Source organism: Brachyistius frenatus, unplaced genomic scaffold (genome assembly GCF_029030835.1).
Source record: "Brachyistius frenatus isolate BFR_SWC_R1_liver_20210118 unplaced genomic scaffold, ASM2903083v1 Contig_348, whole genome shotgun sequence".
Classification (NCBI taxonomy): domain Eukaryota; kingdom Metazoa; phylum Chordata; class Actinopteri; family Embiotocidae; genus Brachyistius; species Brachyistius frenatus.
The window spans coordinates 130084-156750 of NW_027210947.1; the positions used below are offsets into that span (position 1 = coordinate 130084).

The 26667-nt window shown below is 39.0% G+C and overlaps 1 protein-coding gene across 1 annotated transcript in view; it reads left to right on the plus strand.

Moving 5' to 3' along the window:
- Positions 1 to 14458, plus strand: part of cnih3 (cornichon family AMPA receptor auxiliary protein 3) — an 83940-nt gene extending 69482 nt beyond the window's left edge. Inside the window, 3 exon segments of the mRNA XM_069723852.1 lie at positions 2356 to 2499; positions 3062 to 3117; positions 12814 to 14458. Coding sequence (XP_069579953.1) covers positions 2356 to 2499; positions 3062 to 3089 — 172 coding nt within the window. The 3' untranslated portion in view covers positions 3090 to 3117; positions 12814 to 14458.
- The last annotated feature ends 12209 nt before the right edge of the window (positions 14459 to 26667 follow it).

Here is a 26667-nt window from a genome sequence, read left to right on the forward strand (position 1 = left end):
ACCAACAGAAATGTAAATTTGTGAATGTACATTGTAATTCATTTATGACAACTAAATGTACAACCATTTCCAAGTTGCAGGCAACCAATGTACATGTACATGAATTAACATACAGTATGGACATACATAAACCATCTGTGAGCCTGGTTTATGACCTTTACAGACGACATGCATTATGATGGAAGTTTCCTGTTTGGACTTACCTGTATAATGTTGAAAAAAACAAAACAATCGGTGACTGAAAAATTAACAGAAGCCAACTATCAGAATGCAACTGGTCTATTACATTAATATGCAGGAATCCATGTTCCAGAATATTGTTCATTCATATCAGCTCTGGGGTCTATTAAAGTAAAATTCCACCTTATTAAACCACCACAGAGGTAATTGTTCATAAGGCTCTCTTAAAGCAACAGGCAGGAGCAGCAATTCCCTCTTCATGTCTCATTTCCCGTATGGCATTTTTTTTTTTTTAACATAACTGGAACAGCCCTGCTGAAATAAGTCTCACTGGAATGTAAATGCTCCAGGAAATATTACTACAATTCCCCAACCCCACTCTGCTATTAATCACCACCAGGTTTTGTGTTTTTAATGACAGTGCACATCTTTATTTTACACAGCTTTAAGAAAGAAAGCTGTTTCTGTTCACAAATACTGATTATACTAAAAGCTTCGTGACAAGACATGCAGATTATGCTGTGAATCTTCTCCAGTGCTTATGAATTAGTCACAGGTGATAAATGGTTGTATTCTGAAACAGAAGAACATATGCTTTTAAAAATTTAAATGTTTGATTAAATATCTATTTTATGCACCGCATTTGGAGTTGTCATTTACTTGCTTAGCTCACTGAATTTAGAAACTCAGAATGAACCCCAGCCCAGATACCTTATAAAACTGCATAACAGACCTGGGTGAAAATATATTTGAATATTTATTCAAATATTTAATCAGATTTTGTGTATCTTGTTAGGAATCTGAATGTCCTGTGTCACAAGATAAGTCACATTTCTCTAAGCTTTACCTCAATTCTATACCAGCATTGCACATGTATAGTTAACATGATTATTAACCACTGTTATACTGTTGTACTACTACAAATTTTTCGAACAATGTGCCCTTTCTCACAGAGCAAGAAAAAAATGGATGGTAATCATCAGCTTTGTTGGCTAAAATGCCAGCTGTCACTCACATATGTTATTGCCTCTAGCCTTTACAAATTAGTATTAACTCTTTTAAAAATATATATATATGCAACTAACAACTAAGTACATGATAGCATGCTAGAAGACTGACATTATAATTGTAAGTCACTTACTAGAAGTCTGTATTCTCAGCAGATGATGAGCTGTGATAAACTTATGGAAATATCTAACCCAATCTGTGACCTCAGCATTCCTTAGATTACTCTTACTCTAATGTTATTTCTACACTTGTGGCGAGAGTTACTGCTGTAATGTTATTATTTTTGAAAAAAGCATTTACATTTAATATTTCTGCAGCCTGCTTTGACCTTCTTTGTCACTGCACTACCTCCAGCAGACTGTGATGGTGGCAGTGGAAACATTTGATTTAACTGTGTTCCCCGCACAATAAAACATTTTATTACAACCTTGTTTCCAAACCCTGTTTGAAAATGTATCTATTATTTCAGGGCATAATTAGCTCAGACATGTCGGTAATAACAGCAGGACAGAGTGACTATATCCCTGAATTTGAATCCTAACTGTACAAATGCTTTCTTGAGCAGCCAATGAAAAGGTTTTGGTATGTTTCACTTTAACAAAAATGTTGACCTGTAGGATGCTGCTAGGATTATTTTATTCTCTAAATTTCAACTGTATTCTCAACATTTTGAGACATTCCCAAATTATTCTTGAAATGCTGAATTAAAACAATTTCAAGTTTGCCCTAATACTCAACAATATGCCCCTTCTCCTTGAAATTAATGTTAGTTCACTGCCAAGGGTGGCAAGATAGCACGCAAACATTCATAGCTAACATTAGGGGAGATAAAGACAGTTAAATCTGTTTCTTCGACTTTTGCTGTGCACCACGCTTCAAAATATTTTAAAAGTGTTACAGGCCTGTTGTGCCCAGTAATAGCTGCTAAACATGAAACATCACTGTTCAGAGGGCAAGTTTATCAACATATTGGTTTCCATTATCATATTCAAGTACTATTTCACCCACGTCTTCTGCATGATAGTGTCCCCATGAACTCATCATGCCATCTTTTCCATACTATCTTCTTCTCCATTTCCTCCCATTATTTTCCCCACCTATCTCCCCCTCCCCCGGGGTCTGGAACGGGTCAACTACCCGCGGTGTGGTCTTTGCCCCCTGTGGCAGGTACTTCCATTCCCCAACGGACACTAAGGAGCTGCTCTACGACCCAGCATCCGTGATGAACGGGGACACACTCAAGTTCTGCCTGAAGGAGGCCTGGTGCAAGCTGTCCTTCTTCGTCCTATCCTTCTTCTACTATCTCTACTGGTGAGCATAGTGCAGGTGGTGTAGGGACATAATTGGATTAATTGTAAAGAGATTATTAGAGATTAGAACTTTGGTCTGATGTCTCAGTTCAGATGAAGCACTGTGAGTGTGAATCACTGAATAAAGTAACCATTTCTCTGGCAATCACATGCATGTTCTTTCACATAGTGCAGGTTTGTTAGGATGGTTACTTTTACTTTGAGGCCCAACTAATACTGCTAATGAATGCGATGTTAAGAGAATTTGATTATTTACTTCATTGACAAGCACCACCATAACACTTGAGTGGAAAGCTCATCGATAAACCTGCTACACTTTGGTTAAAATGTTCATCATTTTGAGTTTTTATGCATAATAAGGTATTTTCTTTACTGATATTTTTTCAAATTGACAGAAATTTGTTTTAAGATGTGCATTGTTACATATTGTGTCTAACGTTTCCTGATGTGTCTGCTCAAATCTGTTATACGATAACAATGCACAGAGATTTCCTGTCCATTTCTAACAATGCTGTTATTAATCACTGCGGATTCTTGTTCCATCTGTCATGTGGGTGCTGCAGTGTGTGGAACCTGGATATATCCCTCTAATAAGTCTTATCAAAGGAAACACTTAAAGGTACAATCCTTACATTTTTTTGACATTTTATTCTGTGGTAGTAAATTGAGGCAGTATAGCATTACTCAGGAGAATTTTTTTTTACCACATGGCCACAAGGTAATTGATAAAGACTCTTAATCTGGTTAATGTTGCCAGATTTATTTATCAATGGTCCACAAGGGACCCTTATAGCAACATAGAGTTTATTTTTTTTCCAATGACCTGGCTGAATAATTAAATATTTTTTCAATACTAGTTATTCTTAGCTCAGCAGAGGATATTGTGATGACAACTAAAAAAAAGGATTGCAACTTTAACATGGAGTTGTTCTTTTATGTGTGTGATAATGCTGCGATTGAACATTGCTGTAAAGTCCCATCATTGTAGAAAAATGCTGAGTGTGTGTCTTTTCAGTCTATAGATACATTGTTATTAGCAATGTTTATCACAGCAATACCACACAGGTAGAAAAGCAACATCATGAGCAAGTGTTGGTCTTATGTTATTACCCAAAATCCTGATTTTTGTTTTGTTTATTCCGCCTTAATATTTTAATAATCAATGTATGTTCAGGGAGATGGGGTGCTATTTATTGTTTGTTTTTAGTTAAGATATTGTCGATGATTTGAATGCAATTTTTTTTTTTATTCCAATGATGATGCTTTTATTATATATTATAAAGAAAATGTATTTTAAATTTAGACACTTTTTTTTTTTTAACCCTCTTTGCATATGTGTTTTAAACACGTCACTTCATGTCCTGAGTTTTCTGAATCCAGCATATATGACACAATCCTAACACCATCTGAGGCAAACAAATTTGTCAGGGTTCAAAAGTTCTTAATCAATGAGGCTTTTCACTGACAGCAGCATTATTCTTCAAAATCTATTTGATATCACAAAGACTGTGGACAATGAGACAATAAAATGTTCCCTCCTGGCATGGTGTGGTAGCAGAAATTTGGAGACTAAAGAAAGAAAAAGAGCAAAAGTTTAATGCCTATATTGTATCTCATCCATTTTTATGCCAGTGGCTACATCAGTCAGTATATGAAGTCACCTGGTAGGTTCAACATACACCCCTGTTTCCAGAAAAGTTAGGATGCTGTGTAAAATATAAATAAAAAACAAATGTGATGATTTGCAAATCATGTAAACCTATATTTAATTGAAGATAGAACAAAAACAACATATCCATTGTTGAAACTAAGAAATTGTATTGTTTCTTGAAAAATACATGCTCATATTGAATTTGATGCTACATGTTTAAAAAAAATGGGGCAGGGGCAACAAATGACAGAAACGTTGCTTAATACTACAAAAAACAAACATCCCACAACAAATTAGGTTAAATGGCAACAGAGTGATAACATGATCAGGTATAAAAAGAGCGTTCCAGAGAGGCAGAGTCTCAGCAGTGAAAATGGGGAGAGGTTCACCACTGCGAAAGACTGCATGGGCAGACAGTGACAGGGTTTAAGAATAATGTTCCTGAACATTACATTTGAAAGAATTTGGGGATTTTATCATCTACAGTAAATAATATATTTTGCATGTACTACATAGATGGCTTTGAAGTAGTAGAGTCCAGGCGCTAAACTGGCCTGTCTGAAGTCTAGTCTTCAGACTTTTTTAATTAAATGTTAAAAATGTAAAACAAAATTTCTCAATTTCAATATTTGATATGTCTTGTTAATGTGCTAAAACACACAAACACTGGTGTGACTTACCCTTATGGTCATAAGCTTTGCCACGAGAGTGCAGCTTAATATTAAGATCTGGGGCCCAATACTTATGATTCAACGGCATGATTTGTTGGCATCAACAGTGGTATCATTATTGATACAGTCTATATTTGAGTAAGACATGGTAATAGCGCTGTGTTTTTTGTCATGGACATTGGATGTCTGCAGCTCCAAACTGGCCTTTCATTTTGAAACTAAATCATCTTGCTTCTCCATCTCACTCCATTTCGTCCCGCTCTAGCTCATATTGGACTGACATAGAGACTACAGCAGCAGCAGCAAGGTATTCTGCAGTACAAGGTGACGGTGCAGTCACTTTCAATTCCATTAAGTTTGAGTGAATTTCTTCCTTAAAAATATTTTTTTTTCCACAATTTAAAGTTATTCTGGACATAGTGTGATTTATATCGCAAATTCCTTTGATTGTTTGCTGGCCATCATTTGATTTTCAGTGTTATTTTAATTAATTTGATTCTGTAGATCGATGTTCAAGGGTCCACTTCAGAAATTGGTCATTCCAGCCACAGAGTACATTGAGGAAGTTCGGCTGAATGCAAAATGGTACATTTTTAGCAGTGTTTTTAGCAGTGTTTTTAGCTTGTGAAGAAATGGCATATTATCTTTGTGAAACTATCAGCAGAAAATACAATTTATAAGTATACTTTTGGATAGAGTTAACCCATTAAAACTCACCAACCTGTATACGACTTTTAATTTGACTGGCATTGGCCAGTTCTGAATCAAATTCAACAAATTATATGTTATTTAAAAGCACAAGATTGACACTGTGTATACCATTTTAAGATAGTAATATCAATACAACTACATCATAATTACAAGATAATGTGTAATAGAAAACATTATCTTTTTATTTTTATTTTTATTGGGCAGGTAAAATTACAGTTTGACAGAATAAAAGCCAAAACGTTGCCCAATGCTTTGTGTGTCAAAAAAAACCTTCATAAACCCCTTAGAAATCATAGAAGAATTATGCCTCCGAGGTTGCCTAAAAATCCCCAGGGTTTTATATTTTAGTGATTGTTATCTATACATGGAAAGGTACACAGCGAAGAGGAACTTTTGATTGCTAGTTTGATGTACTTAATTTTCCTAAATATAAACAAATTAGGAGCGAAAATAAATGCTAGTAGCCCACAGTGTAGCGCTGCTCTAAAATTGTTCTTGATATTATGAGATACATAACTCATAACAAAATCTTCTTTTTTTTTTAAATGTGTTTTTTTACACGCTCCATTCAGCTTCCATATAAAGTCAATTTGTACTTATACATTGTGACTGACTACTCTTGTAGTACCTAACTAAACTCTGTTACAGAACTGTTGCTACATACTCACAACACTGTAGAATATTGTAAAATATCATTAAAACCCACGCAAATGATGGCCCAAGCTGCAAAAATCACACTTCAGCTTGTAGAAAGGATTGTTGTAAATATGTCAATTTGCGCAAATCCAAATAAACAATTTAAAAAGCCCACTCTATTTGGATAAAAATGCGGTGATGGTCAGTGTCAAAAGCTGTTTTGATGAATGTGGTTGAATTGGAAGTGAAGCAACCTGAAACCTGCTCTGTGGGGCTTGTCTCTGTTTTCTGAACCCCTCTTTATCCAACCCATCACCCCCACCCTCACCCCCACCCCCAAAAAAACAAATACACTTCCCTGCATCTGTGACCAGAAGATTCTTCACATCCTCACAATAAATTATTCCATGAGTTCACACACACACACACACACACACACACACACACACACACACACACACACACACACACACACACACACACACACACACACACACACACACACACACATTCACAGACACAAAATCCCATTTACTGTATCCACATAATTAAATTGTGCATGCCCTCACAGACACAGATGAACACATAGCTCCACCTGAGCACTGAGCTCCACACCTGGGTGACGAGTGATTCAATATCCGTTTTGATTGCTCGGTGAAGATAACTGGTGCAGATGATCCACTGCAATTAGTCTGCGACTCGTGATTTTTTTTTTCAATCTGGTCACAGCAGGAGGACAGAAGCACAGGCTCAAAGGGCATCAAGTGGGCTTTTCTGAATGGCTCCATCTGTGGCTTCATATTTTTCTTAATTGAGATAAATCGATGGACAATAAGTAAATCAAGAATTGGAAATTATTAAAAATGCATCATCTTAAAGTATACCTTCCCAATTCAAAGATAACCCCCTTCCTTGTTTGCTCATGCCTTCACACTGGATGACAATGAAGCCCTGCCTGACTAATGGAGTCCCCCTCAGTGTTACCTGTTACGGTGATACCGTAACCCTCCAACCTCTCACCTGCTGCCTTCCCTTTCTTCCTGCTGTGGTTTTCTGTCACAGGGATGCTGTGTGGAATGTGGTGCATTCCAGTAACAAAAACTTTCCCCCCTTGCAAGATGAATACAGGTTTCCTGTGTGTTCTCAGCTTGGTTTCCCCCCCGTAGTGTAAAACACTGGTCTTTAGCATGTTGTTGGATGCATCCATCTCTGTACTGTACATTTTTCAGGTCTAACCTTTGACATTTTTTTTAATAATTATATCATTCTTCCTATCTTCCTGAAAGTGAGATCATTCTATTTGCTTAACATACATGCAGAGCATTACATTTTACATTACATTTCATTTAGCTGACGCTTTTATCCAAAGCGACTTACAATAAGTGCATTTCAACAAAACCCAGAACAACAGGAATCAAGAATTGGTAGAAGCAGAGCGGAGGGAGCGGGCTGGGATGTAGGGTTTGACCATGTCCTGGATGTAGACTGGACCCGATCTGTTCGCAGCGCGGTACGCAGGTACCAATGTTTTGAAACGGATGCGGGCAGCTACTGGTAACCAGTGAAGGGAGCAGAGGAGCGGAGTAGTGTGAGTGAATTTCAGGAGGTTAAAGACCAGTCGAGCTGTGGCATTCTGGATGAGCTGCAGAGGTCGGATGGCGCTAACAGGTAGACCTGCCAGGAGGGAGTTACAGTAGTCCAGACATGAGATGACCAGAGCCTGGACCAGAACCTGCGCCGCCTTCTGAGTAAGAAGAGAACGTATTCTCCTGATGTTGTGCAGCATGTATTTACAGGAATGCGTCGTTGCAGCGATGTTGGCAGAAAGAGAGAGTTGACTGTCGAGTGTCACACCGAGGTTCCTAGCAGTCAGGGTTGGGGATAACAGCGTTGTCCAGGGTAGTAGTCAGGTCGAGGGTGGGAGAGTCTTTCCCCGGAAGGAAGAGCAGTTTGGTCTTGTCGAGGTTGATTTTCAGGTGGTGTGAGGACATCCACTGAGAGATGTCAGTCAGACAGGCAGAGATTCATGCTGCTACCTGTGTTTCAGATCGGGGGAAAGAGAGGATCAGTTGGGTGTCATCAGCATAGCTGTGGTAGGAAAAGCCATGTGAGTGAATGACAGAGCCGAGAGAGTTGGTGTACAGAGAGAAGAGGAGGGGACCCAGGACGGAGCCTTGAGGGACACCAGTAGTGAGAGGACAAGGTTCAGACACCGATCCTCTCCAAGTTACCCGGTAGGTGCGGTCGTTGAGGTAGGATGAGAACAGGGAGAGAGCAGAGCCTGAGACACCGAGGTCCTGAAGGGAGGAGATAAGGATCTGGTAGTTCAATGTGTCAAATGCAGCGGAAAGGTCAAGCACACAGAGCACACAGAGCACACACACACACACACACACACACACACACACACACACACACACACACACACACACACACACACACACACACACACACACACACACACACACACTCACTCACTCACACACACAACCGTAATCATTTGCTCATAACCAGACAGATGTTTAAAGCTAATGGAACATAAAATTAGTGGCATCTGTCACTTGAGCTTGTCACAGAAATAAAATGTTGATGGCCTACATAAAACCTTAGAGAACATATCGTGAAAATGTGTTTATTTCTAACATCATCTTTTTTTTTCATTAGGGGTGAGCAAGCAAGTCAGAAAACAATTTTTTGAGCATAGTTTCTCACTGGTGTAGCTACCAGACCAACATTTGTGGTCAGGAAAGTGCAGGTCACCATCTTTGCTGCCAACACCAGCATTTTTTTAGACAACGTCATGGCATTGGCAATGTGTCCCACATTGTCCCACACAAATATTATATTTGCCCCACATTCAGTTCGTTTGGCTCTGGTCACCAAACTTGGGTGACGCAATACACATTCTTGCTAGAGATTTCACACAATTCCTTTGTTTATCTCATTGGCAGATGAAAAGGAAAGAGGGAAACTCGTACAGAGCAAGAAGAACACCTGTTATTTCAGATAAATAAATATTTAATAATCAATTCTCCTCATTTTCAATTGAGAATCCAAAACTGGATAATTTGGTGACCCTGCATTGGACAAAGTGGGTATAGGTCATGAATGGATGTCTAATGTTTTTCAGCCTTTCTTTTACACAGAAGTGGAAAACTGCAATTTACAAAGAGTAATTGATATGCAGATTTTTCATCACTATTTCATATTTAATCCTGTTTATCGTATTTCAGGTGATAGCCACACATTGTGGAAATAGTAAAAGACTGTAGTTTTCTGCCATCCCAGCCAAAATAAACTGATCACGTGTTTTTGTTTTTTTATTTACTTTACTTATTTACTAATTTGAAAAATGGAATTTAACAGGATTCAGTGTAGAATTCAGATTGAATAATACAATTAAACCCCAACCTGTTACTGATAAAAAGCCAAATAATGTCAGCATTAATCGATCCATTTGCTCTCTGCCACACTATAACTATTTGGTTGGTAAACTTATATAAAACTGACCAAAAAAAAATAACCAAAATCAATCAAATATAATTAAGCAGCAGTACAGCATCACAATGTGGATGGTGTTGACTGGAAATGTTAATCATTTACAGTTAACTTTAGTTCTTTAGTGAAGGTGAAGATGAAGGGAATTATGTGTCTCACCTCACATTATGCACTGCTCTCGGATTAGAGTTACAGTAATTGGAGGTTACCTCATTAACACAAGATGTTCCTGTCTAATAGGAAGATGTGTTCAGCACTAATCCACCTCATATTTTCTCTGCTGATCATGGAATTTAATTGGACATTTATAACACAAGTCCCGCTGTAACGGGTGATAAGGCATGAGAGCAGCACTCAAACCCGGCTAAAATAAAACTAATATGGTGATGCTATTATGTTTGTTTCCCTTGTCTGTGTATAAAAAGCAAGGAAATCAAAATGTATCTATCTATTCTAATCTATCTATCTAATCTATTTTTGGGGGTTGGTTTGTCTTGAAATCAAGATCATTGTAATAAATAATCCAGAATATTTAGCAGATTAAACTGTAGCATCAGGTTTTTTCTCATGCAGCCCCAAGTCTGGGAGCGTTCCTCTTTGCTGCAGCATCTCATGTAACAAGTCATATTTTATCATACATTAATGTTTCGTTAATGTGTAATTAGGTTGTGAAAGTGAAGGAGCTGTAATTTAAAGAGCTACAAGTCAGTCTACTCAATTATGAAGCCGGTTCACAGAGGTTTTATGTGGAGGAGGTCAAATCCCTAATGGGAATCCAAGGCCGTTCACTTTTGATCTGTCTGTTCCTGTCTCCCTCTCTGCAGCACATTTTCTTCCCTTCTATCTCTGTCTATGGATATTCATTAGTCAACAGAATGAATTTGCATCCTTCTCACCAGAAGGGATTAAAAGAGGTGTTAGGAGCTGGCAGAGGCATCTGGGATCAACACAAACATTTGGAGTCGTTATTTACTGTCATAGAGGTGCTGATCTGTTCTCGTCAAGTCACAGCTCAGCAAGACAAGTGTCAAATCCTCAATCTGTGATTTGTGCTGTTGTTGTTTCTTGCAATTCTTCATTATTCTCTTTTTTCCCAAAGCAAAGATGACAGATCAGTGTTTCTTTGTGGTCAAATGGTCGAATGACCCAATAGTTCTGTATTGTATGTCCACCACACTGGGACACCAGATCATAAGCCAGTGCTTAAAATAAACTGTACTCTGCTGAAATGACTGAAATGCCACTTTGCTGCAAATGTGTGTTTGACAGCTTGTTTTGCACATGCCCATTGCATTACATGACGCTCATCAGCTTTTGCCTTTTATTTTGCATTCAGTGGAAACTTTTTCACAGAGTTTGAGGAAATAGTAATAATATAAAACAAAAACACAAACACAAACATGCCAGGAAGGATTTTTGTTTTGGTCATGGTAAACACCCTAAAATGTAAAATTGTGATAATTCTATATCATAATTTTACTACTTTGACAGGTCTGTTGTCAAATATACATGTGTCTTTTTTACTTTTTTAAACCCAGGCAGTTCCAGATGCAGATCTTTTCATACATTCACTATTCTCTGCCTGTCACGGCTAACCCATATAATTATTATGAAAACTGGGACATACCTTAATGAAATAATTCCTAAATAGGATCGACTAAACATAAATAGCGTTGGTTGTTGTGAATAAACCTTCAAATTAATTTAAAGCCGCATACCATTTTCTACCAAATATATTATTTCTATTCATGATTAATGGTGAAAGGATTACTCCGTTTTATTCCAACTTTGTGTACTTCCCAATAATATTTCTACAGGTGCTTTTTGGGCCATGCTACGCTAACTTTGCACTCTTCACCTTGCGATTCTGGGAAATGAGGAGTCGCCCAAAACAGCCTACTGTGTTTGAGGGGCGACTAATGAGAGCTCCATGCAGCTTTTCAAAAAATGAGATGTTTACATGCATCATTCTAAAAAATGTTTTTAAGTCTGACCAAAGGTAAACATATTTATTTGAATATAGGTCAGCCACAAGGTGACCTATATTGTGGCATAGTTATCCTCACAAGCTGGTTTGTTTCTATTTATGAGGCTGATAGCATCAGCTTTTACTAACATATGGAGAGCCAAGCATTCAGTGCTTATTAAAGCTGCAAATTTATAGTTGGGATTACGCTATTACGCTACTTGGAAATTTTCCAAATCTGGCATCAACAGGTCCAACTCATAAAAGCAACAGTTTTCCTCCTCAGTTGGCAGCAGAGCAGTGAGCAAAGGAACACCAACAGTTTCCTGATGTATGTCGTCTCTCAGCACATCCTGTTGGCTGTCTGCCTCTGCCTCTATCCTTCATGACACATTTTCTATTTGGTTGTGAATATGGCCCACCTTCATACTCAAATGACTTGCCATCATTTTCATAATGGTCCACGTGGGTAATTTGCTAAATTGCATTTAGCTGCTGAGTTTCCAGCAAGTCCAATTCACACATGAAAACAAACCAGTGTGTGCGGATGAATATGCAGAGTGATTACTTCAGCTGGCAAGTTGTTCTAGATGTTGTAACAAAATGACCATTCAAGTCGGCTAAATCCTCTTCTGGCATCATGTTGTCACAAAAAAAAAGTAAATCTAATCTGTACAAATGTATCTCTATTAAAATTCAAGAGATCTTAGTACTTCCTTGTTCCTAAAACACTTATGATTAATGTTGCCAGCCTCTGCACATTGTGTAGTTATACAACTTTAACATCTGAATCTAGAAGCATAATTCTGCCTTTGAAAAACATAGTTGAAATCTGAATAAAGCTGATTATGACAGAGAAGCATCAAAGAAGTATCAGAGTGAATGGTTTGATGACAGAAGATAAATAAGTCCACTTCAGGGTTTGCATCTCAATACTGCTGTCTCAGCTGCTTGCACATTTAATGGGGAGGCTGTTGGTTTGAGTTTAATCACCAGGAAAACTAACTGGAGATCAGTGAGGTTAATGAACAGACACACACACACACATGAATACTTAAATACTTTTTTCTGAATGCTTCAAAGAGGCTGTTATGTAATTTCCACTGTGTCACCTTCTGCCTTTCTGTCCAATCAGAGAAGTGTCGACTCACTTCATATTTTTTGTTTCTTCTTGTGTTTCAGTATGATCTACTCCTTGGTTACCTCATAACAACTAATTTAGCAGAAACGGCTCTGGATACATTTGATACCACTGACTGCCCATCTAGAATTTAAAGACAAGAAACTTAAAATTAAGAAGAGAATAAAAAAAAAGCATAATTTGGGGTCGAAGCTTCTTTTCCAGTTCGACCCCAAAGAAGGAAGGACATGTTTTATCCTCGACTGTATATAAGAAGTAAAGACTAAAACTACTGTTTACAGTTTGACTGCTCATAGTGAGACCCAAGTTAATCACTGCCTGCCCAATGTTTGTACCACACACACACACACACGCGCACACACACACACACACACACACACACACACACACACACACACGCACACGCACACGCACACACACACACACACACACCTTCCTCTACAGTGCTACTGTACCTTCTGTACAGAAGTGGCAGCGGTAGCCAAGAGGATGAAGAGCACAGTAGCGTTTGCACAGTTTGTCTCAGGCACAGCATGGTGAAGCACTGTCCAGACCAGCACAGCTCACCACCCCTCAGTCTGTCCTCGACGCCTCATCAACTGTAGCTTCACCGGTGAGTCTGGAGCGGGGGACGGATGGGCAAGTGGATGGACGGATCACACTGTACAGAAAAGAGAAACAAACTGTGGGGGAAATCAGGGCAAAGAGTTCTCTATATTTTCCCCTAAAAACACGCATATTCCGTGGCCTGTGGGATTTGTTTTCTTACATTACGTGAATGGCTTTTTGTCATGTGTGCATTTTGGTGTAATTCTTTAAACAAAAGGCATTTTTATTTGATCAACAGCAAAGGTAATCTATACAGCAAATGCCTTCTTAGTGTTGTCCTAGTGTTGTTCTATTGTGGGAAACTTTTCTAAAAGTCTAACTAAAATCTATCAAAGCTTTTATAGTAGAGGAGCACACATTCTTTGCACAAATAGTGTCTTTGATCTTGCACAATATTTGCAATATTTGGCTATATATTAGCGATAATTTATGATAGTCTAGCTACACAGGTGAAGGTCTTCCAACATGTAAACAACTACCCAGTCCTATTTAAAGATGGGGAAACAATGTGAATCTTTTCTAGCGCTCTTTAAACCATGGACCAAAATGTTGTCTTTCCACTATTTAAATTGATTTATTTGTGTTTATTTATGAAATACTGATGGCTCACCTCCATGATTTATCTTAAACATACTTTTACAATGTAACCACACTGGGAGCGAGAAGATGGGAAAGGTGCCAGATTTTTTTTTTTTTTTTCTCTGTGATTTCAATAAAAACAACTGTAGCAAATGATACATACAATATTTGAGAGAGTCTTTGATCATGATTCCCAGGAAGAAAGTTACAGATTATCATTTCTGAATTCAGACTCTTTAGCAGGGCAGGTGCTCGACTCTGCATCTTCCAGGTGTAGCAAAGTTTTCTAACCACCAGGCCAGTCTTTGAACCTTCACCACCATCTTCAGTCAGTGAGCTTCACTTCATAAACCGCAGCTCAAGGAGCAGATAGGAATGCCCTGTCCTTGTTGTTTTCTCTTATTCTAACTTGAGCATTTTCTATCCTAACTGTGTCTGTATGTGACCAAACAAGTTGAATTTAGATATCGTTTATGAAATAAAGTATTTTAAAATCTACACACTTCCTCATCATACTTTTGAAATATTATGTTTTAATATGTTCTAATGCATTGGTTGTCAAGCTTTTTTTTTTTAAATTCCCATTCCATCCCCACATATCAAATATGTGGGGTCTGTACCTGGTCTTTCTTAAAATAATTCTGACATGCCCATATATAGAATATGTTTTTTTTAGTTTACTCCGATTCCAAAATTACAGACTTTTCAGTGCTAAATTCCACTTGGTTACTGAGTGACAGCAAACTGACAAAGTCAGTCACACAATAGGAATTGTGCTCTTTTTGTATAATTTCACGCAAACCATAAACAGTGGATTTTGCTGGACTCATGTTGAGAAAGGATGAGGATTGATAAGTGTACAAGTAGGTGTGGCAAACTTGTTTCTCATTTGATTCAAACTGCTGTGAAGTAGTATATTACAGTTTCTGAAGGCTGGAGAGTGTGCAGACTGCCACTGCCACTCAAATGTTATTCTGGAGGAAACTCAAAATATTTTCCTGGGAGGTTCAGGCTTGTAATTACTTTACTTATGGTTCTAGGATACGGCTTCCACAGGCTTATGATGTTAAATTGGCTTGGGAACTACCATCATAAATGCCCCTTCCCCTGGTATTAAGACAACAACTGCCCGGTGAAAAAAGCAGTTCAATGATATACGACAAAAACCTGCATCTTATAGACAGCAAACACTGGCAATAATTAAAATCAATCAGTCCAACACATTGAAATCAATGTTGAGTAGTGAGCAGAAGTAAATTACGCACATTTAAATTCATGACACAGTTAATTCATGAACAACACTGATAGAGAGAAATGTGCTCCAAACAGCTCAGATTTTGAGGTGTTAATAAATAAACTGCATCAAGAGCTTTGAGTGTGCCAAATTTACTTTCCAGTCAATAATTAAAGATTCAAAAAGGTTTTATCATCATCATTTCCTGTATGCATACTAACGTATGCATACTGATGTATGCATACATTCAAGCATGACACCGTTGAGCTCTTTGGGACCGGGATAATGACAGCAGTTGTGAGACAGGTGGGTACAGTCACCTGGGACAGTGAAGTGATGAAGATGTCTGTCAGTACCGCAGAGAGCTGGTGTGTGCAGTCTCTATGAGCCCGGCCTTAGATGTTGACAGGGCCTGCGGCCTCGCGAGAGTTAACTTTCTCCAGGGACCTCCTCACATCCTCTGTGGTCACAGTGAAGGGCAATTCACCTGGTGGAGGGGTGAGCCTGGAGCTAACGGAGTTGTTGGAGTCCTCAAAACGAGCATAAAAGACGGGCATGAGGATCAGACAGGTAAGTTTGTAACCATCTTGATGCCTTTCCACATTCCCTGGGGGTCGTTGGTGGAGAAGTGACCCTAGATTTTAAGAGCATAGGTGACTTTGGCCTTTTTAATGCCCGCAGTGAGGTTCTGAATGCAGAGTCCGGTTCTTTCTAAAGATCGCGGACTTCAGAGTTCAGCCAGGGTTTCTGGTTAGGGTAGATGGTGATAGTTATGGTGGTAGTAACATCCTCGACACACTGATGTAGCCAATGACAGATGATGCATACTCCTCCAGGTCCACACCTGGATACGTATCCTTATAAAACATGGAATTGGTTGATCAAAGAAATGCACTCTTTGTGATAATTGGCACAGAACGGACAGTGATATTTAGTGAAAATGAAATGAACTACTTTTATTGTTTTGTGTGCTGTTTTTGTTTGTGTGATCACTGCTGCACTCTCACATTGTTACAGCTGCCAAATATCTCAGTGCTGTGATCACTTTCGTTCCAGGCATTATTGAGTGGAAAATGTGAGCGTGTCTCTAATGAGATTGACCACAAACATCATCCCTGCATGATATAACTTGAAGTGTTTCATTAGCTCACTGTCATTCAATATTTGAAGAATATTTCATCTACCTCATTGGATTGCCCCAATTTTCTCCACTGCTTAAGAAATTCATGAGCGACATAAAAATCCTGTTCCTGACAGTTTTTCCCTTTAGCTCACTTAAATGCTCAGATTTTTTGTGAATAACCTTTATCTTGACAAGGATCTACTCTTAAATTTAGGGGAGATTCTTAGTAAATGTAATAATTCTAAGAATATTTTATTTTTATTTTGTCACTATGAGTAATTCTTAGTTCTAGTAATCTTTATGACTGCCCTTTTTGCTTGGTTACTCAGTTTGGCTGGAGGGTCAACTCTAATGTTCCAGGGAACACTTACAGCTTTGCTCTAATAACTTTGCCATGATCTATGCTTCCCCGCAACAGAGATCCACTCAAAGGTTTTGACCATCGTAGCTCGATTTTTGTGCTGACATGCAGTGGGATTGTCTGGCCTTTGTATACACAGGTCTCTCCCTTCCTAAACTATGTCCACTCCGTTCAATTCATTTATCCCATAGTTTTCCACATGGGACACAACTGATCATGTGACACATTTTTACGACATATTGCAACATATGATGACAAAGGAGGAAAATATGTTGAACAGTGTTTACATTGGAATCTACATGGGCTTCACACATTACACCATGAACATTTTCCAAAATCAGTTAGTCAGTCAACCTGTGTGTCTGTTTATCTATCTATCCAACTGATTGATTGATTTTGACTAGTCATGTTGCAGAATACATTTAGGATTAATCAGATGTATAAGAATGTAAACGTCACAAGTGCCCTCAACTTTGGAGAATACGCTCTTCAATTTAATTTAAAATAGTTTTAATATGGTTGTCTGTGTGATTGAGACAGGGTGTGTGTGTGTGTGTGTGTGTGTGTGTGTGTGTGTGTGTGTGTGTGTGTGTGTGTGTGTGTGTGTGTGTGTGTGTGTGTGTGTGTGTGTGTGTGTGTGTGTGTGTGTGTGTGTGTGTGTGTGTGTCTTTTTGCAGGTGAGTGAGTGTGTCTAAACTGTAGCAGACATGATCTGACAGATTGGTGACAGCCTGCCTTCCCAGGATGCACCTGGGTGCTGTCCACACCACTGCCATATATGTCATCATAATTAAACCAGGCACACACTGCTAACCTTTTGGCCCCCTACCATGTGTGTATTTGTGTGTGTATTTATGAAGATTGGCAGCGATTTATTTGGATTAGCACCCCCTCCTGTACCTCCTCCTCCTACCTCCCCCTGTTTATGTTCTTTTCTCCAAGTCCTCGCCAGCATCCAGCTCTCTTAAAGCTGTGAAATGACATTGAGCTCTTGTCCCGCGGCTTTGGCACACTGTGCTCAGCTGTCTGGAACCTGAGGTTTTTCTGTAAAACTCTGTTTTATCAACTTTTCCCAGCAAGACAGTCAATTTTAATTTCATTCTGCATGGATCTGAAGCTCACTGATGCAAATTGATACTTTCTCCAGAAGGCCCAGCAGAAACAAGCTGTGTGGCATGCGTCATGTTCAAACACAGTTTTCCAAAGTGTGAATCTGAACCTTACTGAAAGTTAGTTTTGGTAGAATTGATTGACATGAGACACAGGCTAATTGTACTTGTTCTAGGCCAGTTTTCTAAAGTGTCACACTGATATTCAGTTCATTTTTTTTCATGCTAAATACAATCCCCTTTCCAAAATAATTGTCCCAACTTTTTGTAAATGTGTTGCTGGCCTGAAATTCAAAATGAGCTGATATTTAAAAAAAAAAAAAAAACCATAAAATTTCTCAGTTTCAACATTTGATATGTTGCCTTTGGTCTATGTTTAATTAAATATGGATTTACCCAATTTGCAAATCATCACATTCTGTTTTTATTTACTTTTTACACAAAGCGTCCCAATTAAAAAAAAAAAATGGATTGTGGTACATCGTTCAGGAGGTTCTACGTTTGCATTCTACCAAATGTATGGTACAAGTGGGCCTCCATTGGCTGATGATATTAAATTGGCTTGGGAAGAGAACTTATATTATAAATGCCTGGTATTATGAGAGCCGCTGCCCAGTGTAGGATGTGATTTCAGTATAAAAGGCAGTTCAATTATATTATAACAATTGGCCAAACAAAAGCCTGCATCCATTACATTTTTGTTCACCTGAAGACTAAGATACCTTGTAATTATTAGTAAGTATTCGGCAGGGAATAAATGTTAGCTTTCAGGTGAACACATCTAATAGACGAGTTTTCTCCTACTCACAGTGGCTGGTGGTGCCGGTCTGCTCATTTATTCATTATGAAATTGACATTCTGCTTTTTTTAGGGAGACATTTTTAAAGGGGATGAGAAACAGCTGATTTGATTGGCCATGATTGAAGTTGGCTGACACATCTTGTAAATTATTTATTCTACCTACTTTGCAACATCACCTTGCTGTGTTTCATGTTTATGTTCACCAAATTACCAAAATATATGGCCACACCTACATCACCTTAAAAAAGAGTAAATTTTTCTTATGAAATAAATGGGAAACGGTCTGCACTTCTATAGCACTTTCCCCCTTAATGATTGCAAAGCACTTTACAGTCTACCCACTTACATACTGTTGATGACAGAGCTGCCATGAAAAGTGCTCGTCTGCCATAAGGAGCATCTTTGGGTTCAGTGTCTTTGATATGTGGATAGGAGGAACCGGGGATTTAACCGCCAACCTTATGATTAGTGGACAATCAGCTCTATTATCTGACCTACAGCCACCCCAGATACAAACTCATCTGAATCTTTTACACAAGTCATTATGGTGTTAAACCAAATTCACTGCCTTTGATCAGTGTTATAGCGGTCCTTCTGAAAGCAATTCCAGATTTTTTTTATATTTTAAGCCTCAAAATGTTTAGCGTGTTGGATTGGCATGCCTGGGGTTCTGTCAGGTTTCAGGTATAGGTGGGTGGACATTGTGTCCTCATGTTCTTCGTCAGCTCCCCCCAGCTGGGCAAAATATGGTCACTACTAGATTAAAAAAAAACAAGATGGCCATGCCCGAAATGCCAAACCCGAGGCTTCAAAATGTTAGTTCAGAAATCAATGTGTGATGTCTTTGTGCTTGCCACCTGTTTTTCTTACAGTTAAAAGAATGGATTTGCTTAAAACAAAACCTGCTAAATCAGTGCTTGTTGTGTGCATGCAAATTCATACCAAGCATCCTCAGTCAGTGTTCACCTCCATGGGTAATGTGACAGCGGAACAGTCGGAAGGGATCACTTTAAAATAACTTAACACAGTAGACACATTGTTGCACCAAGAGAGAATTCTGGTCAAGCGGATCACTAGTGTAATAGTACCCATGAGTCGGTACAACCAACCAATTTTAAGACAATCCATGTGACGGATGGGTCAATGATTGATACTTTGAAAAAATACACTTAAATCCTTTCTCAGGAATTTCCCCAGCCAGACTGGGCTAACCAGTGTCAAACTTTGTGACTTTACGTTTAAGAGCCTCGGAGTCTGTTTTTTGTTTTTTTTTGCTCTTTGAGCCCCGTTTACTAACTCAGCGAATTTGTCTCCAACACACCTCTCAACTGTCATGCCATCTGAACACAGCCCAGGGAGGTGGATACTTGTTTTTCATTTGTTTAATTATTTGTTCTTCCACTGCACATCTCTCACCTTCTTCTCACTGCTTCCCCTGTGATACTTTTATCGTCAACCTCATAGAGGAAGACAGAAGGAGGTGGGGATGGTAGATGCAGCTAAATATTATGGGCCTTGACATGTACTGCTGGTTGGGCAGTCTGTCAGTGTCCTGTGCTCTTCAGGATGTGCCATCCTATCAAACTGCATTATCCACTGGTGACACACACACACACACACACACACACACACACACACACACACACACACACACACACACACACACACCTTTTGCATATTCCACTAACTTTCACTTCCCAAGTTTTTCCACTAATCTCTTTTTCTCACTCTGTATATCTCTATTTACTTTTTCTGTGTTCTTTTTTGCCCCAAACTACCCTGTCTCTGTAAAGCTTCAACGATTTGAAGAGCTGAAGAGGTACAGTTTGAGCTGTTACTTCCCTTAATACATTATTTTTAATGCAAATTTTGTTGAAGATGTACTTTGCACTATTTGGATGGTTATATGTTTTCATGCAAATTGCAGAGTTCCCCTCCCTCTGCCAGTCCAAGTCGTTTTTCGCAGGTTTCCTCTTAAGATATGGAGTTGGACTGGACCCAAACACAGACACAGACTCGGGTAACAATGGCTGATGTCCACAAAACCCAAGACAGGGGAAGCCAGCTGGTGCGAACACACACCAGCTTTGGTCTGGGCAATGTCTGAGAGCTGTAGACAAGGTAGGCAGGCAGGCAGACAGACAGGCAGGCTGAATGCAGCGGGAGTGTGGCTCCACTGGGGGAATCCCGAGGTCCTCCACAGGGAGCGGCAGCAGACTGGGTACTGGTGTGACCGGGTAGCAGGCAGGATGGAATGAGTGAGGTCCACGACACGTCGCCAGCACAGAACAGGAACAGAAACTGGTACCGGGACTGACAGTAGGATTGGTGACATGCTGTGGGTGACAAGCTCTCACTGGCAGTATGGACCGACAACTAATGACTGCAGGAACCGGGTTGATATAGTCCAGGGAGCTGATCAGTGAAATGAGCCACCTGCAGGTGGTGATCAGTGGCAGCTGGTCAGACAGGTGAGAGGTGTGGCCATGGGAGGTGACTGGAGGTGGGGAGAGGAGGACACAGAACACATGGGAAAACAATAACAAACAGACAGGGAAATGACAGCACACATGAGGAGAGGTGATTGGGGACAAAATAGAGGGAGACACACTAGGGTCAGACAGGGATCCTGACATTTCCAACAAAGACATGTCCAACAATGAAATGTTAAATGTGTAAGGCCTTTTCACAGAAAAGTAAAAAAGTTTCAGTAATACATATTGATGATGGCTAAATTTAGCTGCTTCAATTTCAGGGTGTAAATCAGATTTCCATTTCTGTAGATTATGGATCTATTTGCTTGATCAGTAAGACCTTTCCCCTGTGTTCTCAGTACTAAGCGCAGTTATATGACATTTTTCCCATCTGTACCTGCAGTTCAAAAATAAATGGGAGTGCCAGTTAAACAGAAGCTCCAAGTCCACTCATTATCTTGATATTGTCTTAAACACAACAAGTTGCCACTGAGTCAAACTGAGAAGCAGATGAAAATCACCTGCTGCACTGACAGCCGGGAGAAGAGGAGAAGCAAGGCATGGTTAGTGCAAAGTAAAAAGGGAGCGTGAATGACGAGTTAAGCTAAGCTACCTATTAACAGCAAACTGAAAATAATGTAAAGCATGGCATGTTTTGGAAAAAAAGAGGAGTTTAATAGTGAAAATAAATACTAGGTGTCACACATTGAAAGGGTTGAGCTGTACTGTACAGCAAATGATGTGGAGGAGGATAAGAAAGTCCCCTCACTCCTCACTGTAATGGGTGCTAAAAACTTTCACCTGCTATGAAACTTGCTTGCTCATAGACATTTCAAAGTATTGTGAAAGCCTCTCTGAATACATTGCTGAGCTTCGTAAACTTATTCCATTTTGTGAATTTGTTGCAGGACTTTCTGATGCACTGCGTGATAGACTGGTATGTGGTATGCATTGTCAAAGCACACAAAAGTGACTGCTGTCCCACAGAGATCTTACACAGGAAAATGCAAAAAGTTCAAGAACACAGCATTGCAAAAACATTGTGATTGAAATCAGACACATAAAATGACTGATCTTCAACAACCATTCAAACTAGCAGCATTATATCATCATCTCTATTAAAGCAATTAAAACATCTAGGCTGCATGTATTTAAATTTGTGTACACAGAGGTTACACAACCTTAGAAACAAATTGCAATTTACCAGTGCTTGCGCCTGTACGGGTGCACTCCAATACTTCAACAAATGAATTGAAGCCTCTCATTTTGGGCATTGCTATCATGTTTTTTTGGAGCCAAGAGTGACAATATTTGGATGAGCTGGGAAGGGAAAAGGAGGAGTTCTGACTAAAAACCTGAGAGTAACTATGCCTCCCTACCTTTACCACAAATCTAACGGACATACCCTTCTTTTGAAGACGAATTAATAATGGAATTATTTTCAGATTGATCATCAGCACACTGGTTAGGAGTGAATTTAGCCAATGTAACCATAATAACTTGTGAAAAAATAGAATTACCGTCTAGTGGTTGTATGCCTCCGCTAACCACTTAAGTTGTAGTTTACAACTCATATGGATGTTGCTGCAAAGATGCTTTTCATTCCAAAATGTGGAAGGTTCACACACAACTCAGTAAGTCCAAGTAAATGTCAGTGCCAAATTTTGAGAAATTTCCTCGTGGAATTCCTAAGATATCATATTTAAAATAGTGGAACTGATGGGAAGGATGCACGTGAGGTTATATTGAACATGACCTCTCACATTTGATTATCAAAATCGACTCCATCCTTGCATCCAAGTGAATATTTTTGCCATATTTTAAGAATGTCCCTAAAGGCATTCCATGTTTACAATGGAAAAGGTTGTAGGTCATAGTGACCAGCTTCATCACAGCCAGAAAATGTTAGACAGGAACTGGAAGGACAGCGTCAACCCGTGCGGAATCAGAAGCGGAAGATTTAGAACCAGTTGCAAACCAGGAGCAAACTTAAAAAAGTTAAGTGATTTATTGAACAATATGGATATGGAGCTGTAGTGAAGGTCTGAAAGAGGGATGATAGATGTGGCAGGTGAGTTGAAGAGAGGGGCTGACTGGCGGAGAAGAAGTGACTGGTCCATGACTAATTGAACGTCGGCGGGAACTGAGTGAGTGGTGAGTGACATCACGGTTTACCAAAGAAGGCGTGATAGTGACCAGGTGAGTATATGAAACTCACACTGGAGTGGAGACTGGCAGGTAGGCGAGTGGTTCGGCAGACCAAATCTGGCAGGTGGGCGAGTGGTTCGGCAGACTGGATCTGACGGGCAGGTGAGCGGCTCGGAGAACGGACCTTCCAAAGAAAAAGCGACTGACAGACTGAGCAACTGACGCTGAACAGAATCTCTGTGAAAGACAGAAAAAAAACTGGCAACAGTGGAAACTTGACCAGAGATAGATATACCACTCAGGTTGGTAAGTGGAATGGAACGCCAACACAGGGAAAAACAGACAGACCAGGGATCCTAACATAAAAACTTTCTAATTAAATTCTGTCTGCCAGAGGCACAGTAATGAAAGGGTACATTGATTCAGTAATATAACAAGAGGAGAGAGTTCATTACGAATCCCTCAAATACGCATTGGACCCATCTGCAAAAAAACAAGAAGATGGGCAGCGTAACGTGTGGCAGCAGGTGTTTTCGATTATAACCATGGGATTCTGGTATACCCACACACTAAATAACATTCATTAGTCTTTTGTAATCGTAGCCAAATTATGTTCCCCGTACTGGAGAGATTAGCCTTCCTCAGAAAGGATTATCTTGTTCTCCTGTTCTCTCGTTCTTGTTCTTGTCCTCAAAGGACGTTCTCAAAAAATGTCCCCTTGGGGATTAATAAAGTAAGTATCTATCTATCTATCTATTCTTCTGTTCCTACCACTGGAAGTATATTCAGGGCTGTATGTACCACTGGGATGCCAGGATGCCTTCAGCACATTGGTTCCCTCTGGAAGTTTCAGGGTTGTCTCACCTATAAGTTAAATTGCCCAGAGACTCTTTGATTACTCATAAGCATGCATGTAAATGTGAGTGGCTGGCAGTGGTGTTCTCAGGGTGTCTCCAGGCACAAGCAGCAGTATTTTTTTATGAATTAAAATGGATTCATGTTTAATAGAATACAGAAGTTGATGCATTGTGTTTATTGGAAAGTTTGGTATCATTGCTGGTAAACTGTTCTTCTTTTATGAATACAAACTACTCACTTTACATGCAAATCATCAATGCATATGGTACTGTACATAGTTTTGTGTCATGAGAGAAGCAATATTCTTTATTATTTTTCTCTGTATTCATTTTCAAACCACACAGCACAACTCAGAAAAATATTACTCCTGAAAAAAAACACCCTTTGCACCCTTTGCCCTTTACCTTTAAGGCAGCAGTCGTCCTGCACAGTAAACTTGCACAGATATTCAAGATGCTTGGCAGGTAAGTTTGTACTATCCAGTTAAATACGCATATACATGAGAAGTATGAAAAACAAACAAACAACACAGATCATTTTGATTTCAGATGTTAAGATACAGATATTATCGTTTCATTACAGCCTATGTAAATCTGTCAAATATCAAGTGAGGTGTCACTTAAAGTTGCATCACTACTCTTATTTAAACAATGTGTCAGATTACTGTGTGAAAGGCATCACTTTCCAAAACAAAAGGATTATTGCATTTGATCTCAACTTCATCAAGGTTTTTTTTTTAGCATCCTTTAGCTCATTATTTTGACTTCATGAACTTCAACTCTGGTGTTTAAACTCTATGAAGCATTTAGTAGCTAAAGGCTTTTTCCCAAAGATTTAGCTGTACACAGCAAAGGAAATTAAAAGTAGAATAAAGCTAAAGACCATTTAGTTAGTTAAATTCTTTCAGTAGTTTCCAAGGAAAAAATAGTAAACAAAGAGATTTTTTTTTTTCATTACATCTTTGCAAACTGAATATTTTGATGGTTTGGAAAAAACTAAATGGTAGAAGTACTCATCTTAAGTGAAGTGGTGATGACCATAATTTGGTATTTTTAAATGTTTCACAGATTGAACAATAATCAATTAACCAAAGAAATGGAAGATTAGCGGATTATAAAAACTACAATTATTGCCTTCTTTATGCCTTTGCTAACCACTCAAGTTGTTGCTTACATGCATATCTGTCCAAATCCATATAGATATTGCTGCAAAGAAGCTATAAATTCTAAAACGTAGATGGTTCATTCACAAGTTGAATCAGAAGATATATGCAATCACAAATATTTATTGATGGACACCCCAGGGTAAAGTTACCAATTCAGTATCTGTCATAAATATAAATGGTAAATGGTCTGCACTTATAGTAGTCTCAAAGCACTTTACTCTGTTTCCCATTCACCCATTCATACACTAATGAAGCTGAGCTGCCATGCGAGGTGCTCGCCATCAGGAATAGACTTAGGTGCTCTGGTTAATTATAATAATAAGGAAAACGCTTTTTCCTGACAGCTCAAAAATAATTCTTTAAGATCAGCGGTTGCAACATGCATAGACTGTAATAGAAATACACAATGATAAATTCTTTAATTTATTACATGCAAGTATTTTTTTGCTAATGTGTAAAAAAATTATCTTTATATGTTTGTCGCATGTCATGTTTAAAGGAATAGCTTTACTTTTGCCAATAACACCCTCTGGGATTAAGCAGATGTGACATGAGGTTGTCCTGATATGGTAGGCACAAACATATGTACGTATATACAAACATAGAGATAGACAGATAACCTTGAATTATATATAGTAAGATGTAAAGTACATGTACCGTTTCAGAATGTTTGGCCTATGTTGTTGATCTGGACATATGATGTATAAATCTGCTGAAGACACACTGTATACATTTATTGAGAAGAGTTGAATAAGCTTGATCGTGGTACTGACGTTTTTCATCTTTGCTTGAACATCCTGGAGCTGAGAACTTTTAGCTTACAGCTGTTTTTGAATCATAACAGACGTCTTTCTTGGAAGACAGCTGTTCAATGTTTCAATATTTGCCGGGAAAGCAAAACCAAAATTCTGTCAGCCGGACTGTGCGACTGAGATATAACTCATTCAACATTCAGATCGGAACTAAATTTAAACAAGTGTTTTTAAGAAAGCATATAACAGTCCTACTGTGTCACTATGCATATGTGACATGCCAAAATTCCTTTAAACACTACATTAAATTTAGAAATTGATTTTGGGGTGAACATTTGACTTAAGATAGACAGTACACCCAATCAGGGCCACACTTGTATTGTATTCCATGTGTGCGAGCTCTGCCTGTGATGGTGCATGTACCTCGGTTGGACACAGATGCTGGGCTCTCTGTAGGAGTACTAATTACCAAAGATATGTTCCTCTCCTTGATACTGAGCTGACCTTCAACACTGTTGCATTAACCACAAGGCTGGCAGAGCTCCCACAAGCACCCACACACTCTCTGCCACACACACACACTGCTGATAAATACTGTTACTCCCTCACTAGGAGCTATTTGTCCATGGCCCTTAATGCAGAAATAGCTTTAGACATCACGTTCTTCCTCTCCATCTGCCTC